This window comes from Petaurus breviceps, unplaced genomic scaffold (genome assembly GCF_028583685.1).
Source record: "Petaurus breviceps papuanus isolate PSGF00001 unplaced genomic scaffold, PetGlider_PUasm1.0 221, whole genome shotgun sequence".
Classification (NCBI taxonomy): domain Eukaryota; kingdom Metazoa; phylum Chordata; class Mammalia; order Diprotodontia; family Petauridae; genus Petaurus; species Petaurus breviceps.
Genome location: NW_027185877.1, coordinates 4,024,946 through 4,044,700, shown reverse-complemented (window position 1 = coordinate 4,044,700; position 19,755 = coordinate 4,024,946). Strand labels below are relative to the sequence as shown.

The 19,755-nt window shown below is 37.6% G+C and overlaps 1 protein-coding gene across 4 annotated transcripts in view; it reads left to right on the top strand.

The window, feature by feature from the left end:
- SYT1 (synaptotagmin 1) overlaps positions 1-19,755 on the top strand; it is a 766,356-nt gene that overhangs the window by 463,851 nt on the left and 282,750 nt on the right. For all 4 annotated transcript variants that reach the window (XM_069094803.1, XM_069094804.1, XM_069094805.1 and 1 more), the window contains one exon: positions 8,409-8,597. In XM_069094803.1, the coding sequence (XP_068950904.1) occupies positions 8,426-8,597 (172 nt within the window). In that variant the 5' untranslated portion in view covers positions 8,409-8,425. The remainder of the gene's footprint in view (positions 1-8,408; positions 8,598-19,755) is intronic.

The following is a 19,755-nucleotide window of genomic DNA, read 5'->3' as shown; positions in this document are numbered from 1 at the left end:
ATATATATATATATATATATATATATATATATATATATATATATATACACACACATTTCTATTCCCTTCAACTATTCTCATACTGAGAAAAGTTTCACCAGTTACAATTATCATTTTTCCTTGTAGGGATGTAAATAGTTCAACTTTGATAAGTTCCTTATGATTTTTTTCCCTGTTTACCTTCTCATGCTTCTCTTGCTTCTTGTATCTGAATGTCAGATTTTCGGCTCAACTCTGGTTTTTTCATCAAAAATGCTTGAAAGTCCTCTATTCCACTGAATGACCATATTTTCCCCTGAAACATTATACTCAGTTTTGCTGGGTAGGTGATTCTTGGTTTTAATCCCAGCTCCTCTGACCTCCAGAATATCGTATTCCAAGTCCTTTGATCCCTCAGTGTAGAAGCTGCCAGATCCTGGGTTATCCTGATTATGTTTCCACAATATTCAAATTGTTTCTTCCTGGCTGCTTGTAATATCTTCTCCTTCATCTGGGAATTCCAGAACCTGGCTATAATATTCCTAAGAGTTTTATTTTTGGCATCTTTTTCAGGAGGTGATCTGTGGATTCTTTCAACCTCAATTTTGCCCTCTGGTGCTAAAACATCAGGGCAGTTTTCCTTGAGAATTTCTTGAAGGATGATTTCTAGGTTCTTGTTTTGATCATGGCTTTCAGGTAGTCCATTAATTTTTAAATTATCTCTCCTTTATCTATTTTCCAGGTCAGTGGTTTTCCCAATGAGATATTTCACATTGCCTTCTATTTTTAAATTTGTTTGGAAATGTTTAATAGTATCTTGATTTCTCATAAAGTCACTAGCTTCCATTTGCTCCAATCTAATTCTGAAGGAATGATTCTCTTCAGTGAGCTTTTCAGATTCTTTTTCCATCTAGCAAATTTAGCTTTTTAAGGCATTCTTCTCCTCATTGCCTTTTTGAGCCTCTTTTGCCATTTGAGTTAGTCTATTTTTAAGGTGCTATTTTCTTCAGTCAGTTTGTTGACTCTCATTTCATAATTTTCTTGCATTGTTCTCATTTCTCTTCCCAATTTTTCCTCCACTTCTTTTATTTGGTTTTCAAAAGCCTTTTTAAGCTGCTCTGTGGCCTGTAACCAGCTTGTATTTTTCTTGGAAGCTTTTGGTGCAGGAGTTCTGACTTCACTGTCTTCCTCCTGTTCCATGCTGTGATCCTTTTTGTTCCCAAAATAGGAATGTAAAGTTGCGTTGCTCTGCTTGCTTTGCTTCCCTCATTTGCTTATGTTGCCACTCAATTACTTGACTTTTGTGCTTCTTGCCACAGTAGGACTCTGGTACTAGACAGGGGAGCTTTGTCCCAATGGCTGTGGTTTTCCCCACTGCCGAAGGTATTAGTTGGGTGCCCTCTCTGAAGCCTCCACATGCTCTGGCAAACTGGTCACATACCCCAGGACCTCCACCCTAGACCACAATCCAGATCCAAGCAGGTTAAAGCAAAAGTGATTACTCCTCAGACTGGTTGCTTGGTTCCCCTACAGTCTGCAGGCCAGGAGCTGAAGCTGCCACATGGCTGTGGCTGCAGGGCCGCTGTCCCTCAGCTGCTTCTTGCCTCGGGGGCAAAGATCAGCAGTACTCCCAAACTACTGGATCCCAAAGTCCACACTGCACTGACCTCTCACTTTGTCCTTAGCATCTATGTGTTGGTAATTCTGGAAACCACCACAGCTGCTGGTTATTTGAAGTCCCTCCAGCTGGAGGCCTGCCCTGAGGCTAAAACCCCAGGCTCCTGCAGGGCTGGTGTTGGCTCCCAGGACACTGCTCTGGCCACTTCCTGCCAGCCTGCTGGGCTCTCCTCAGCGGGAGGTTAGCTTCTCTGTGTCATTTTGTGGGTTCTGTAGCTCCAAAATTTCTTCAGAGTCACCTTTTACATGAATTGGAGGAGGTGGAAGCCAGAGCCCCGCAGAAGTCCTGTTTCTATTCTGCCATCTTGACTACACCCTCTTCCCTAACTCTTTCAAGAATAATTATGTCTCAAATGGGGGAGCAACTATAACTACAGCCATACATTTGAAGATCTACTGGGGCCTTTTGAGGTACTAAAACTTAGTGCTGCCTTGGGGTCCTTAGGTTTACCTGTATGTTGTTTTAAATGTAGCTTTGAATGCCCCTCATTTTTGTTTAAGGAATTTTTTACAGTCTGTTATGGAAAAGTATAAGGGAACAGAATGAGACATTCTAAGGCCTTGCTCACATATGCTAACACTTTTTTCAGACAAATTCAGGGAATTTTCATAGTGTAACTTAATATATTTATTTGGTAATATTTCTGTTCTTCTTCCACAAGAGTATTTTCTTTATTAAGAGCTTTTAATATCATTTTTAACTGCCTCCATCTGTTGGTTGTATTCATTCTTTGCTCTTTAATTACAGATGTTAACATGACAAAATAGCCTCCTAAAATGTAGAAATCATTCTATTCATGTATTTTGTAGTAAACGGTTTCATCACCTAATCCGACAATATTCCCTGCCTTGTTGTCTTTGGAAATCCTTATCAATTTGTAGATCTATGGATAGGATATATAATTTTAAAACTGCCATGAAGCATAAAGGGGAAAGGATAGAGAGAGGTTGCCATAGCAACTAAAATTCTGGATTTCCTGATTCTGGAAGAAAGAAAAGTCCTATGATTTCACTTTTATCCCCCCCTTTCCACCCTCTCCCTCTCCTTTCTCACACACAAATGCTTTATATTGGAACCTATGATGATTTTCCTTCATTAAACTAGTTAAATTTTTAGCAGAATTATGCCTATTTACCACACCTTTTTTTGTTTCCCTTTTTGAATTAGACTTGTGATTCCACTGATATAAAGAACTCTTGGTATGAGAATTCCCTCTGCCAGTGCAGATCAGCACTCTTTATAACTGTTCATGATGACCATTTGGGGGGGGGGGGGTTCTTGGCGAAAGATACTGGAAGGGTTTGTCATTTCCTTCTCTAGTTCATTTCACAGATGAGGGAACTCAGGTAAATAGGCTGAAGTGATTTGCCCAGGGTCTCACAGCTAGGGTCTAAGGCCAGATTTGAATTCATGATGAGTCTTCTTTGGCATCAGGGACTAAGGTAAAAATATTAGGACATCAATTACTTTTCCTTTGTTATCAGTGTGATGCACTGCTGATTATAATTTCAAGTGGTATTGAAACTGTGTGTGTATATATATACATATATATATATATAATAAAGTATATATACATATTTTTTCGTGTCTTACCATACCAAGTGTGAGTACAATTTAAACTTAGATTCTTATGTTTTTATGATTTTTTATAGATGGCACAGAATTTTCTGCTCATGAGTTAAGTAGTGCCAGTATCTTTACTTTCCTTTTACAGATTAGGAAATTGAGACTCATAAATTGGTAACTTACCCAAGGTTGGTCAGCTAGAAAACGAGGCCTCAAACCCAGGTCCTCAGGTTTCCAAACCAGCACCTCTTCCTCAATACCATGTTTGTCTGTAGAATTCTTGCATCTGTTCTGGATTCTGTTGTAATATCTATATAAGCCTTTGACATTTATAAAAATACTTCTTTTTATTTACATTACATTAAAGTGTTTCACCATGTAAGCCCACAATATTCTCCTCATATAGGAGAAAATGTCAGGATTTTATCTTTGTCAAGTAAGGGGTAAAAGTTCATGACAAGGGTCAGAGTTTAATTAAGTGGAGTGACAGCCAAATATTCCTCTTATCTGTAGGATTATATTTTATATTAAAGAATTACTATTTTCCTGTTCTCAGAAAACTGCTTGAGTATACTTTAAGAATGCATGCTCTTCAAGCTTATTTTCCAAATGTAATTAACCCAAAATTAATTTCATTGTTTTCTGTCACATTTTAGGAGACTCCGTTTCTCTCATAGAAATAATTTGTTACCTCACAACCAATAATACTCAGCTCCCAGAGCCTGAATACCACAGCCAGGCACTATAGCTTGAATTTAATGTCAATGATGCATTTTACTCTTGATTTGAATGTGATTTCCTTTTAAAATCCCATAATATACTATTACTTCCCCCAAATATATAATTAATAAAGCTAAATGCTGTGCATCATGTTTGAGCAAGCACCAGAGCAAATGAATAGTTTCCCTTTCAGTTTTCAGCTACATGTCTCTTGGTATTTCATATGCTTTAAAGAAGAGGAAAACAACTGATAAAAAACAGGAGATTAGTTTGAAATGTCCCTTGTGGTCAATAGATAAAAATGTATTTTGCTGACTTGGAAGTAATGTGATTTTTATCCATAGCATTAAGTGATTCAGAAACATAACATTATTTCTATGCAATGCAGAGAAAGCCCTGGAACTTTGATTTAAGTTATCCAGCATTGGGCACCTAGAAGGTTAGATTCCGAAACAAGGGTACAGAATTGGGGGAAGTCATATCTTAGGAGGAATCCACATTGAGGCAAAAATGTCTTTCCAGATTGGAACTTCTGGATGAGAGAGGGAAGAGAGAAGTCACAATGAATGGGGAGATGTTTCTGAAATATTTATTTGGGGCACTCAATTTTTACTTCACTGAATATGTGTTATATATTCAAAGCTGGATGAATACTTGTCCTGGATATTGGAGGCAGGATTTACAGTTAGTTTAGGAGTCATATTAGATGACCTCCTAAGGATCTCCAACTTTGCAATTCTTTGCTTTTGTGTTCATATTTGTGTGTGAGTTATTGCCTTGAAAAACATTATTAGCTGCTGGTTGTTTTTGTTATCAAAGAGGACCAAAATGACATGACTATGTTAGAGTCAAGTTCAATGCGTCTGACTATGGCAGATCAGACCAATATAAGGTGGGAATGCTATAGACCATGTAAGTATGTGGGGTGGCTTCTCTAAATTTGGTCATCTCATATCTTTTGAGCTACTTCACTTCTGCTCTGCTCATAAGTATAGTACCTTCTCTGATGAGGGCATGCCATGCTGGGTCATCCTGTGCCAGTGTCTCCCATGTCACACAGTCAGTTCCAAAGTTTTTAAGAGAGATATTTAGATTGTCCTTGTATCATTTCTTCTGACCACCATGTGAGCTCTTGCTCTGTGTGAGTTCTCCATAAAATAGTCTTTTAGGAAAGCATATGTATTATTGGTTGTAATAACTGATAAAATCCTAGAAAATCTCATCAAATATGTTTATTACATAGAGACTGTGATATGAGCCCAAAGAAAGAATCAGTTTGTAGTACCTTGGATACTCTGTGAATTCTCTCTGATTTTTCTAGAGCCTCTCTTCTTAACTCCTAAAGCACTTAGTCTTTACTGTGTAATTATTTTTCATCTTGTAACATTTGCTAACAATAAATATTTCATGTGCCCCAGTCATGTCTTTCCAAATAAGGCATAAAATCATTAAGAACAGTGTTTATCTCAACCTCTATAGTGCTGAGCGTGCAGTAGATCATTGTAAGTACTCGTGTTTTGACTAGGGATGGGGACACTGAAGCATATAGAAAGGTAAGAGATGTTTAGTGTTTGATCAAGCAGAAAAAATACAAAAATGATTGAGGAAAATTGTCTGGAAATTGTATTTCTACGTGTAACCTCCTCATGAAAAAAAAAGTGACAATTGAAGGTACATTCTGTTTGCATTGGGGCTTTGGCAGGAATCTGCTAAATATGAAGGGAAAGTAATTGAGTAAACTGAAACAATAGAGGAAGTCTGTTTCTTGCAGTTTTGGAAACTTAGGGGCATCTTGTAGTGACATCCATGGAATGAACTGCTTGTGTTTCTGCCAGTGCTAAGTAACAGCCAAATAGGCACCAAACATAGGCTAGAGTCCCTCCTAGAGGAGAAGGTAAAAGAGATGGAGAGATTACTCAGCAGATCAATAGGAAAGATGAATTGTTCAAAGAATGAATGAAACAAGTGTTTCAAAGGGATGACACAGAAGAAGAAGAAAATATGAGTCAGAAGGAATTTGTAAAATGATAGTGGGGGAGTGGAGGAGAGAAGAGGAAAGGGAAGGAAAAAGAGAGGAAGGAAAGAGGAGGAGATGGAGGAGGGAGGAGAGAGAGGGTAGGGAAGAAAGGAGTGAGGGAGAGGGAGAAAGGAGTGAGAGGGGAGAGGAGAAAGGAATGAGAGAGGAGGGGAGGGGAAGGAGGAGAGAGAGGGGAAAGAAGGAAAGAGAGAGTGAGAAGAGGGAATGAAAGACTGACAGAAAGAAGAAAGAAATAGTGGGGGAAGCTTCTGCATGTCAGAAAAGTAACCTCTATCCATCTCTACTTGGATGAGAAATTGGTAGCCCTTCTTTCCCCAAAAAGGGAGAGAACAAGATTTGAAGAAAAAGTAGAGAACAATCCAAAATACTATTTTCAAACTCTTAGACTGAAAGGAAAGGAAGAAGTCCAAGGTCAAGGTCAAAGAACTATTTGAATCCCTGCCTACTAATTCTGTTAAGATTGGATCACATGCTCCTGGTTATATGCCTTCTTATTCCTCACTCCAAACTCTACTGGTGGAACTTAATTTTGAATGGAGGGGTCCTTTGCTTCCACTGATGAACTGAATGCTATGTCCACAACCCAGGACATGAGGCAGCAAGAACCAGCTTTAAATCAGTGAGGTCTTGGCCCATTCAAGAAAGTAGAAAACCATACCTATACAATGTCCAACTCAATGGGGACCATTTCAGTATCGCCTGGGGTCAAGTGAGAGAGGTCACCCCAGCTACTATACTGCCAAAGATGGCAGAACCTCATGACATAGACCTGGGACTATCTTCTTGATCTAGAAGTTAACAATGAATAGTAATATATTCATGGTTTGTAAATTAAATCATGTAAACTTTGTGGATTTTTAAGACATGTTTTATATGAGTATTTTTACCATTTCTTTATTCACTCTAATATTTGCCAGAGATATGACACTTTTCCTCCCAGAGAGCCTTGACAAACAGAAGATGGAAATAAACAGGATAAAATTCAATGATGATAAATACAATATTGGAAGTATAAGAAAAAATTACACACTTACAATATAGCAAGCCACCAGTTATGTGCAAACATCGTCATCTCTTTCTCCTAGAAAACACTAGCTATGACATTTCACTATGGGTTTCAGTGATTTTGAAATTCTCTTATCTCTTAATTCTGCCAGAAGACTATTACATTTGAAATTGTTTCAGCTGATAGAATAGTGAAGTTTCAGAATTGAGGTTGTTGGTACTTTTGTAAAATTCCCTTTTTCTTTCTTTGGTTCAGAGGGTAGCTGTTTATATTTCTTGATGAGACAGAGTTAGTTTATATGCTAGATGCATTTCTTGCAAGAACTGTGGAGATACTACTGCCCAGGCTTGCCAACACTAATTTTTGTTCCTGCCTGAAAGTGTGTTCACCATTATAGCCCCACAGCTTGACTCATCTGTAGTCACACAGTAAGACAATAAGCCATTGAAGAGTAGGCTCCACATCTCTTAACTGCCTGTTCAAACCCTGAGCCATGTCTTGCTCTCACACATGAGGATCAATTCTCATTTCCTGTCACTTCCCGCTGAATGTTCTTTCAGAATTTCCAGGGTGTATTTTTCTGAACTATGAATGGCATGCCTACATTTCTGCATCTTTGAAGGGAAAAAATCTCAACAATACAAGTGCACTTCCATTTTCCATGCCATCAGGAGTAATAAATATTTCCTGACATCTTGAAAGCAAGCAAAAAACTAAAGCTACATTTGAAAGTTCTGGTTATTAGTTCTGTAGGTACCTTAATGTATAGTCAACTGTACTACAGATCTGGTGGCTTCACAAATGCACGGATAAGACAAGTTAATAATTTAGCAGAGTTTTTTCTATAGTAAATGTCAGAGGAAGTGACTGAAAGGAAAACTCCCATCAATAATGAGAGTCAAAACCTAGTTTCTGAATAATGTACAAGTGTGCCTAGAGAACTCTTACCTTAATACTATTACCCTGTTGTGGTTTGAATAAGCCTATGAGGCATTTTTGCGACATGGTTTATCATCATTGGTGATGTAAACATCGTGGTGTCCTCTGAGTGCAAGCAGTATTTAAACACAAGCATTTATTTTCTTCCCCAATAACAACTGTGTGTGTGTGTGTGTGTGTGTGTTTGTTGTGGAGACAGGTTAGGAGATAAGCATATACGAGAGATTTATGACAATTCTTAAAGAGTTCACACTCAGCCTTGTTGGGGGAAATAATAAGTAATAATTACATCTGATGTTACCTTTTCTGTGGCTTAATAAATATTTCATGGACCAACATGAAGTAATATGCTAATGACACAATATTTATCCAGTAAGCAGATGCACCTACTGATGTTTCTCTTCTTTGGTTTACCTTTGATGTGAGATCACTTTAAAGCTTTCTGAAATTTTTTTTCTTTGCTCTTTTCCCTGCCCCCACAGCTTTACCTGGAACCAAAATGGTGAGCGAGAGTGAGAGTCACCATGAGGCCCTGGCAGCCCCCCCAGTGACAACTGCTGCACCTGTGCTCCCACATAATGTCACCGAACCGGCCACCCCAGGAGAAGGGAAGGAAGATGCTTTTTCTAAGATTAAGGAGAAATTTATGAACGAGTTGAATAAAATTCCATGTGAGTATTATGTTTTTTAATATAACAAAAGTAGATGGTCAAGATTCATGCCAATCAATGGAAAATAATGTGGTTCTTTCTTTTGAATCTATCAAACACTAATTATCATTGGAACTTTTTGTATATTCTGTCAAGTCACTTAAGCAGGGGCAAGAACCCCATTTATGATAATGTTTCCAGTTCATGTATAATTTAAGATCTATCAGTTCCTTACTCCATCCAAAATACTAAGTTGAGGTTTTGAGGGATTGTACTTTTAGAATCATTCATGACTAAATGTCTTGATCTCAACTTCAGAAATATGACTCTAAAGCTTTGCTTTTTGGTTGATGAACTGATGATCAAAAATTTCCAGTGGCTTTTTGTTGTCTCTAGGACAATTGTTTCTTGTCATCAATAATGATAAAAATTTGTTTTCTTAATAGTGGTTTAGTTTTACTTTTTCTCTCTGTTCAAATTCTACTATCTTTTCTAAGCAGTAAGACTTGTCTCTTCTTGCTTAATTTTCTATTTCCAAATGTAATGATTTTTAAAACCACCTTCTTATGTTGTCTTTGAAAAATCTCTTCCTTAACTTTTTATAACCTATAGCAATAATTCTAGTGAATGTGGCTTAAATTAAATATTTAACTTTTGTACTACATAGAAAATTATGTTATGTGCTTGAGTTTATAGTTTTCCTTCTAGAATTGCCTTAGAAATAGAGACAGTGTATCATTTTATTGGTATAGCAAATTTCTGGATAGAGAATCTCTCTCTACTAATTCTCTGCAAGTTAGAGTTCTTGAGTTACCAAGAATACTGAGAAGGTAAGTAATTTACCCAGAATCACACAGCCAAGATATGTTAGAGGCGGGATTGAACCCCCACTTTCCTAACTTTGGGTCCACTTATCTATTCATTATACCATAATGCCCATCTTAGAGTTGCCATATAACTTAAACATTTGAAATTTTCAAAAGAGTTGCCAATATAACTCTTCCCTGGAACCTCTAATGATAGAATGTTAAGGCTAAACATCAAAGCCCTTTAGACCAAGGAAAGTTACTGGGTCCTAGGATATATATATATATCCTTTTAAGAAAAAAAAATCAAGTTTATCTGAGAGAGCCCATCACTACTCTGGGCACTAATTAGAATTCTCAGCAGGAAGATGAATAATTAAATGGAGACATAGAGGTAACTTGGTCTAGTGGATAGAGCACTGAATTGAGACTCATGAGACCTCTGTGCCATCTTTTGCCCTGCTGCTTTGCTGATTGGCAGTTTAACCTTGAGGAAATGTTTTTGACATTTCTCTGTTCAATGCCACATCTACATAACAAGAAAGAAAACACTTTGGAGATGATTTTGTCATTGAATGCCAATTGGGTACAAGTTGTGCTCTATAAAGTTTTACCAGTATATATGCATTGAAGTTATTTATTGTATGGGAGATGAGGAGACAATGGGCAGCTAAGTGGCACAGTGGATAAAGTGCCAGATCTGGAGTCAGGAAGATGTGAGTTCAATATGACCTCAGACATTCACTAGCTGTGTGACCCTGGGCAAGTCACTTAACCCTGTTTGCCTCAGTTTCCTCATCTGTAAAATGAGCCAGAGAAGGAATGGCAAACCACACTAGTATCTTTGCCAAGAAAATCCCAAATGAGGTCACAAAGAGTCAGACCAGACTGAAACAAATGAACAAGAGGTCCCAATCACCTCTATAGAATGTAAATTTCCTGAAGGCAAGAATAGTTTAGTTTTTTGTCTTTGAAGTCCCAGCATGTGGCATAGTTAGTATTCAGTGTAGTCATTTAGTAAATGCTCAGTGAACTGAATCAGATTAAATGGATGACCCCGGTCAAATGAACATCCTGCCTTCTTTGGAAGACTCTTCCAAGGGCTAACATGAAAAACAGAAAAAATACTTAGGGCCTTGGTCCGTTTTCACCATACAAGAAGCTGTAGTAATGGTGAGCACCACCTGTCAACTGTGGTAATGTTGGATTTCTAGTGATTAATTCGATTAATATATGGGATGTATTGTTGGTGTGGCACTCAAATCCTCATTCTCTCTCTTCCCCTCCCTTTACTCCTACTGGTGGGACAGGGGCTTCCACGGTGGCCACCAATGCTCTAAGTCATCCTCAGGGATTTATAAGTAACCCTGTTGTGGGCAAACTATACTACCATTTTACTACTAACAACATAGCTCCTTAGCTCCCCACTATCATTTAATAAATCAGCTAAGGTATAATTGACTCTTAATCAGAAACATTTCATAGATACAAGATACAAGAATAAGGAAAACTTAACATTCCAGCTGTAAACCTGGGGCTCCTCTCTCTCCAATTCACTGGAAGTTGGTGGTGAATAGTCAACAAGCATTTATCAAGTACTTACCACATAAGGGGCACTGTGGACACAAATTTACAAAACCATAACATGGAGATGCATCAGAAGGGAGTATATGTGCCTGAGGCAACTCAAAATTCTGGACCTTCTGGAACAATGTGTATTACAGTTCATTAAGCAGTTTGATAAGCCTTTATTATGCGCCCCCAGGCATTGTGCTAAACTGAAGATATAAATAAGAAAAAAAAACTACAAGGATAAGATAGTCCCTGCCCTGGAGGAGTTTACAATCTGAAGAGGGAAGACAACACACAAAAGAAGTCTGGAAAGGGGAGCAACACCAGAGGGCATCCTGGGCTGTGGAATTGGAACCTGGACAAGCTGCAGGTGCCAAGGGGAATGAGTTTAAAGTCCAATTTCATAAAGAAAGCTTTGGGAGGAGTTCAACCCTCCAGCCTTCCAATCACAAGGGAGAGGAGGTTGAGTGAGGTGGGATCCTTGCTTGAGTTAGCCACATAGTGATGAGATTAGAAGTGAAGGATAAATCCTGGGAGGGGCATCTTGTGAAATTGAAACCTGGACCTACTACAGGTGCAATGTGTAGTTCACTGATAAAAATGATGGTTCTTCTGGGTCTGTCTACTCTCTTGCTACTATTGTCTGGGGCCTCAGAACCTAGCAGGGTGAGAAGGGAAGCATATTTACTATTAATAGCTCTTCTCTAGAAGCTTCAAAGAGCATGAGCATAATACCAATAGTCACCATTCCCGAAATGTACTGTTTGTATCTGTGAGCATTGGGCTACCATGCTTAGAGAACCCTCTGTACTGCAACTGGAGTATGCATTAGTGACGCCTGTAATAACTACTCACGAAGTCTAGTGGCTACATACTTCTCACATAGGTATTGTGGTGAGATAAATGAAAAGCCCAAGAGATAGAGTTTCTGCGTAATTAACAATCAATTTATTAGTTAGACTAGCTGATAATCAATACACTGATGGTCAGTGGTTTCTCTCCATAACCAAAAACAGAACCATGGAGATCTCTGAGTATTTAAATGCCTTTACAAAAAAAGGTGCTTCTGACAAGTGCAAATCAGCCCTGATTGGTGAACAGTTAATGAGGGGAAGGACCTATTAATAAGGAGACAAGTGAAAAGTCATTCATTCCTTCTACTGAGAATGTGACTTGATCATGAAACTCAGACACCTCCCACAATCTGGACAAAAAAAATCTATTTCTACCCAAACCACTCCGGATGATTTTTTCCTTCATAAACTGAGTTCCCCTAGATGCAGTGGAAGGGCACAAGGCCATGGACACTTCAGAGCTAGCATGTACCAGGATTAGATTCTGGAGTTCACTCTAAACAGAAGTTGGGTCTTCTAATTGGGTAGGGTCCTGCCCAAAATTGCAGAAAAGAAATCCCAAAGGATTTAACCAATCTAATCTATCAACCTTGTTCTTCTGAGACTAACTGAACGACCTACAGGAAACTGATCCCTGAATGAGGAAATAATGTTGCTGTCATTATGTGAGAAAGGGATGATGAAGCTGAATACAGATGATCCCGAAAACATTGTGTCAAGTTATTATTATAAATATGTATTGTAAATAAGCATAGTGAAGAATGTACATTTTAATAACAATAGTTAGGGGCGACTAGGTGGCACTGGCCCTCACAGGACCTGAGTTCAATTCCAGCCTCAGACACTTAAACAAAAACTAGCCGTGCAACCTTGGGAGAGTCACTTAACCCCAATTGCCCTCCAAAAAGCAAAAAAAAAAAAAAATAACAATACCTAGTATTCCTATAGTGCTTTTCTATTTTCAAAGTACTTTATATATTTTGTCTCATTAGATCCTCACAACAACCCTGAGTTTGGGGTCTGTGTGATCCCTAATTTACAGATATGAAATTTTAAGCCAAAAGAGGTTAAATGACTAGTCCAAGATTGCATGACTTTTAAGTGTGTGAGGTGGCATTTGAACTCAGATATTCCTGATTCTAGGCCTGGGAAGCTGTCCCCAAAGGCCTAGGCTAATTAAAATCCTGAGCAACTTTCACTGCCTATGTAATTGGAATCTTTTACACTCAAGGAATATGACCAAAGAAAACTTAAACATAGAATCAAAATGAATCCTTTTCAATACATAGGTTCTATAAACATTCTCACTTTGGTCTAGGTGTGGTTTAGTGTGATGCTAATTACAAGTAACAAATTAGAATATTAATCAATTTTGGTCTCTGAACTAAATCTTGGCTATCTGGCAGATGTGATTTTGCAAAATTGATGGCCAGCAGCTTTAGTCTGTCACTTGAAATTCCCTCTTGCAAGAAGAGAGGTGTTACAATGGAAATAAGTGTACATGCCATTAGCTGGATATCTGTACAGTCCAGCATGGAACATATTCAGACCAAACTGCCTGATATATCATCCCCAGTGGTACAAAGCTTAAAATATTTTTTTAAAAAAAGAAATGGTAAATACTGAAAGATTTTTATCTTCCATTCTATACTTCATAGTGTTTTCTAAATGAAACAGACAAGGATTTTCATCATGTTTCTTTATTTTACAAACTTTGATTTCTTTTTCAAATAAGGCTAGGGTCATGGATGGTTTGCAAAGCATGAACTCATGTTTTTCGAGTTGCTGTGATTAAGTCCTGGGATATTCATGAGCTCTTTCAAGTAGAATGCCATTTTCCTTTAAACACAGCAGAAGGCCAGATAGCTGGAACCACTTTTCACTCAAAGAAAAATGAGGAAGTCTACCCAGGGAAGGAACAAAATTCTCAGGCATATGCTATACTATTAAAATATTAATTATTAAAACATTTTTATAATTAGGGCTATTAAAAAATCTAAATATTTCCACTTAAGATGCTATTTCAGGACAAATTGTCACTAAGTCTGAAAAAGCTCCAGAGACTTTGTGTAACCTATGCTGGTCTTCTCTCAGTTCCTTATATGCAGTACTCTACCTATCTGTATTCACCATGCCTTTCTAAGAATCATCCCCAAATTTGGAATGTACTCTCTCTTCACTTCTACCTTATGGAATCCCTCACCTACCAAGAGTCAGCTCAAGCAACACTTTCTTTATACAGTCTTTTCTGATTTCCTCTCATGCAACTACCAGTGCCCTCCTCCTCTATCTTTTATTTACTTATTTAGCTGCTATATATTGATTTTTTTTTATTCTGTATATATTCATTTCACATATACTCATGTATTGTTGGCTTTCCAGAGAGAATGTAACCCTTCTGAGAACAGGTAATGCTTAATTTTTTAATTTATCCCCTGTTATTAACTAACAATGCCTGGCACCTGTAGGTCCTTAATAAATACCTGTTGATAGATCATCTTTTATTGATTTTAAACTTTCTGATGCAATGGGGGAGCCTAGAACATTGGTTCTCAACTTTTTAAATCCATGGACTACTTGGATGAGGCATAAATTCTTTAGAAAACTTTTCTGCCCTCCAGTAAGAGCTTATAATCAAGGGTAGTTATATATTACTCTGCAGTTTATATCATGGGCATTGCCTCAGTCAAAGTAAGACCTGGGAGAAACCTCAGATTAAAAAGGCCAAGATCTCCCACTGTATCCAGGGCCATCACCAGTCATCCTGATCTATGTCTGACCACTGGACCACATGGCTCTGGAGGAGAAAGTGCCGCTGATGACTTTGCACAAACCTCCCTCACTTAAATACAATTCAGTTGCAAGTCATGGCATCACCTTCCTGATACCATAGTCCTCTTTGAGAACGGAGGACAAACAACATATTATGGTTGCTTCAAATATTAGCTCATTGTTATCTCAAAACAACCCTAGAAAGTAGGTAATCTGAGTATCATTACTCACATTTTCCAGATAAGAAAGCTAAGGCTCAGAGATTAAACTACTTGCCCATGGTCATAAAATCAGTAGGCCTCAGGGGTGAGATTTGAATCCAAATCTTCTGTGAATCCTGTCTTTTTGCTGCTGTACAGTGCTGACTCGCCACCGTCCTCCAAATTAATGAAGACAGTGCTGCTGAGGCTTGGATGAGATATTGTTACAGACTGTGAAAAACTATTAATTTGTTCCAGAAACATGAGCAGACACACTGCTACAACTAATACTCTTACACTAGGAGAGAGAAGCCATATAGCGACATTGGCCTATAGCAAGGGTCCATGAAAATCTATCATTAATTAGATGGATAGATAGATAGATAGATAGATAGATAGATAGATAGATAGATAGATAGATAGATAGACAGACAGACAGACAAACTATTGGAATATAATTTGCTTTCTTTGTAAACCTACATATTTTATTTTATGTATTTAAAAACATTATCCTGAAAAGGGAGACATTGGCTTTACCAGACTAATTCATGACACAAAAAAAATATTAAGAAACCCTAGCCTAGATTTACTCACTAGTGTTTGTAATACCAGAGTTTTTGTATCTAATGAAAGAAATAGATAAGAAAATTATCTTTGATACTACTGGTTAAAGAGACACCAATAAGCAAGACAAGAAGTTTATTTTTCTCCTCTTAATTGCATATTTTTAAAACAATTTTATCTCTCACTTCTCATTCTCCATTGGAAAAAAGACAAGGAAAAAAATTCCTGTGTTCATTAAATGTATAATAAAGTTAGAATAGCAGTCTCTAGGCTTGGTCATTTCCTAGTAGAGTCAAAAGAGGGGGTTACCCTTGAAACAGCTGAGAATGTAGCCTTGGGAAAATCATGTGAGTGAATTGACTGTACTTTGTTGATTCAGGCTCTGGGCATGGTCAGATTAGCCTTAATAATTCTTTTAAAAGGAGCTAGGTGATAGACAGACCTGAAGTCATGAAAACCTGAATTCAAATCCTGCTTCAGATCCTTTACAAGCTATTTAACCCTAAATAATGACTTAATCTCTTTATGCCTCAGTTTCCTCATCTGTAAAATGGGGATAATAATAGCACCTCCCTTCTAGGGTTTCTAAGAGGAAAAAAATAAATCATATTTGGGGTTTTTTAGTTGTTTTATAGGCCTTCCATTAAATAATATCACAAAAACTAAATAAAACTTCAATTCAGTAAGAAATTATTAAGCACCTGTAATAAATCTGGTACTATGATAAGTGCTGAGTGTATGAAGACAAAAAACAAAAACAGTCCCTGCCCCCAAAACTTACATTTTTGGGAAGGAGGAGTCAGAGAGAGAGAAATAACACATACAGGGTGTCCCAAAAGTCTTAGACTAATTAAATATAAAATATTAAGTAATTCAGGAAAGAGGGTTGAAAAACTAATAACTGAGGCAATTGAGGAAGGTCTCTTGGAGGAAGAAGCCTTGTGGGGCCCTAGGGTCTCCACGAGGGAGAACTTTACATGGATGGGTATAACCTATACTTCTAGTAAGACATTGAATTTATTATAGGGAGGTTTTGTTTTTTGTTTGTTCAGTTTTTTTTTGGGGGGGGGGCGGGGTAATGGTGACAAGGACCAAATATTCCCTCATACCATAGTGTTAAGGACTTACCAGATGTGGGAAAGCCATGTGAGAGCTAACATAGGCTCACTGGATTTTAGCTTTAGAGCTGTAAATAAGCTTAGAAGTCATCTAATCCAACTCTCTCATTTTACAGAAAAGGAAACAGAGGTCTAGGGAGGTTTTGTGACGTGTTAAATGTCACATAGGTAGTAATCCTCAGAGGTGGGATGTAAGCCTAGGTCCTTTGATCCAGAGACAGTGCCCTTTCCACTATAACATACTGTCTCCCTAATAAAATGTCTTTCAGTGATGATGGTCTTATAACATAACAGCCAAAAGTGCTAATCCAGTTTTACAGGCTTATTATTGTTATAAACATAATATCTAGAATGAATATGGTGGTAGTTCTAATGTAGTAACTAAGTTGGGTACAGTACATCTCACCACAATGACCATGTTGTGCTCAGCATGAGTCACCACATTTTAGGGCAGCCACCAGCAAACTGTATCACATCCATAGGACAGTTCTTTGTATGTATGTATGTATGTATGTAGGTGTATACATATGTGGATATTTATATATACGTGTGTGTATGTGTATATGTATATATTTCTTTCATTAACCAACCAATGAGAATTTATTAAACACCTAAGGCTCTAGTTAGAAAAATAAAAGTGAACCAATCCCTGCCTTTAAAGAGTTTACATATTATCAGGGGAAACTGAGGCACAGACAGGTTTAGTGACTTCATCAAATATCAGAAGCTGGTTTTAGCAAAGGTCCTCCAATTGAAGAGCTTTTTCCATTGTACCCTATCTAAGCCTTTTTGTCCATCTTTCGGTCAGGTTTTTGTGTGTACAGATAGAAACCAAGACAACTGTATATGCATTTTTATAATTTTTTTAATGACTAGGATTAGAGGCTCAGACAAGTACTTAGCAATCTCAAAGTAGGCTGATGCTTGTCATATTTTTTTCCTCTCTGCAACTGTAGGCGAGTTATTTAACCTCCTTAGGTCAGGCTGTGTAATTTCTCCACTGACCTTCCCTATCCAAATGTGAGACTATTTTTTTCGTCATTTTAATAACTGTCTTCTCTCCAGTGCTAAACAGTAACAGTTTGTTCCACCACCTAGAACGGCTTTTATGTACATAGCCTTGTTTCAGCAACTGTCTCTGTGGAGAGTCTCAGTTCCAAAATGCATGCTCCAAAAATGACAAGTGGACTTCTTAATCTTTTCCTCCCAGTATAATGAAATATCGTTACCTGTAAGAAAGAGGGGAGATGCTGACGAGCGTTAATAATGCAAAGTTCTTGCCCTGTGAATACATGACATCATTCTCCAAAGCTTCCCTGCTGCTAAAGGAAGCTATTTGGAAGCAGTGTAGTAAGTTGGTGGAACAGTCTGTCACCAAATTTCATGAAAGATCATGTCCTGTCTGGGTGACTCATGCTCAGCTATTGCATACAGATTTATGGAACACCCACTGTGTTATCAGGCAGCATTCATTTTCATCATAGTCCTTAATTCTAAATGCCTTGTTTTTATTGTAAGGACAGTTGTGTTCAGCTATCATTAAACAACAATGCTTAATTGAAAAAAGTTTATCTGGTCTATCCAAAAGGGTCTCAGAGAAATAGAAAGGGCTTTTGCCCTATCAGTGTGGAATCTGGCAGTAGGAAATGTGATACAAATTGTGTGGAAGCCTGCCCCCAAAGAGTTCAGTGGGGATTGCATAAAAGATGTTATTTATGTGCTACTGGGTTTTATTTTCCTTTTAGAAGGCTGTTGTTCAGTGAAGTTCCCCCAAAAGATCACGCTATTAAGATGAACTGGTGCTGTGGGGTAGTTATGAACTTACAGAATATTGAACTTGTACTGAGGGACAAGAAATACAGTTTTCCTAACAACAATCAGTCAGTCAACAAACATTTATTAAGCATTTGTCCTTTGTCAGATACTGTGATAGGTGCTAGGGATTCAAAGACAAACACAAAGCAGTCCCTGCTGTCAAGGAGCTTATGTTCTATTTGGAGAAACAACACGTACACAGAGAAGTGAATACAAAACAAATACCAAGAAAATAGAAAGTAAGCTCATATGGAAGACGGGAGAAAGCAATGGGTCATCACCATAGCTGAATTTCTAGAGCACCCACACTTTATGTTGTGTTCTTACCCATTTACATTAGTTCGTGTTACTCAAACATTTTCAGCATCCCCCTGGATAGCTACAGATAACTAGGAAGAAAGTCTTATTTCAATCTCTAGAAAATCATATTGTAATCATCTTCACCCATACAGAGGTCATCCTTATTGAGAATGTATGGGAAGGATAGGAAGACTTCCACAAATGATTTTCAGTTAGCCAATAAACATGTATTAAGAACCTACTATGTACATTATGCTAGGTATAAGGCAGCTAGGTGATGTTGTGGATAGAGCCCTGAGCTAGGAGTCAGGAAGATATAAGTCCACTAACTAACTGTATGACGCTGGGTAAATCACTTAACTCTGATTGCCTCAGTTTCCTCATCTGTAAAAATGAACTAGAGAAGGAAATGGCAAAATCTCTGCCAAGAAAATCTCAAATGAGGTCATGAAGAGTCAGATGCTACTGAAACAAAAGAAAAAAACATAATTACATTAATAATAATGTTTTTATTGTTAATGCTGTCAAGTTTTGAGGTTATTTAAATATTATTTGGAATAATAATATTTGGAATTAAAAAATAATATCTGGATATAATTAATAAATTATTAATAGAATAAATTAATAAAATACCTCTTTCTCTGAAGAATTAAAATTACAAGTCACCCAAAGGGCAGTGGAGAAGCTATAATGACTATGCTATAATGATTATCCCTCAGACTTACATAGATGAGGTGGCATAAAAAAATGTTAACAATTATAGAAACAGGAAAAAGTAAGCCAGTTATATAGACAAAAATAAGGGAAAACCAATGGACAATTCACATGTGGTGTATTAGCACACACAAAAAAAAAAAATCTAAAGGAAGACTCCCAGAATGTTAGATGGACACACTTTGGGAGGGTTGAAAGGGGACATGGCCAAGAGTCACACAGAACTAGGAGGTGTATAATGATATAACTCCCTGAAATGGAGACATTGTCTACATAGATGAAATCATAAATCTGTGTAGATACTGAGGCCATAAAAAAGGTCATAAGATCATAGGTGTTAAATCTGAAGGGACATTAAAGGTCATGGAGTCTAACACCCCTCATATTACATATGAGGAAACTGAGGCCCACCATTACACGCTTGACAAGTGGAAGAACTCAGATTTAAAGCCATATATTCTGAC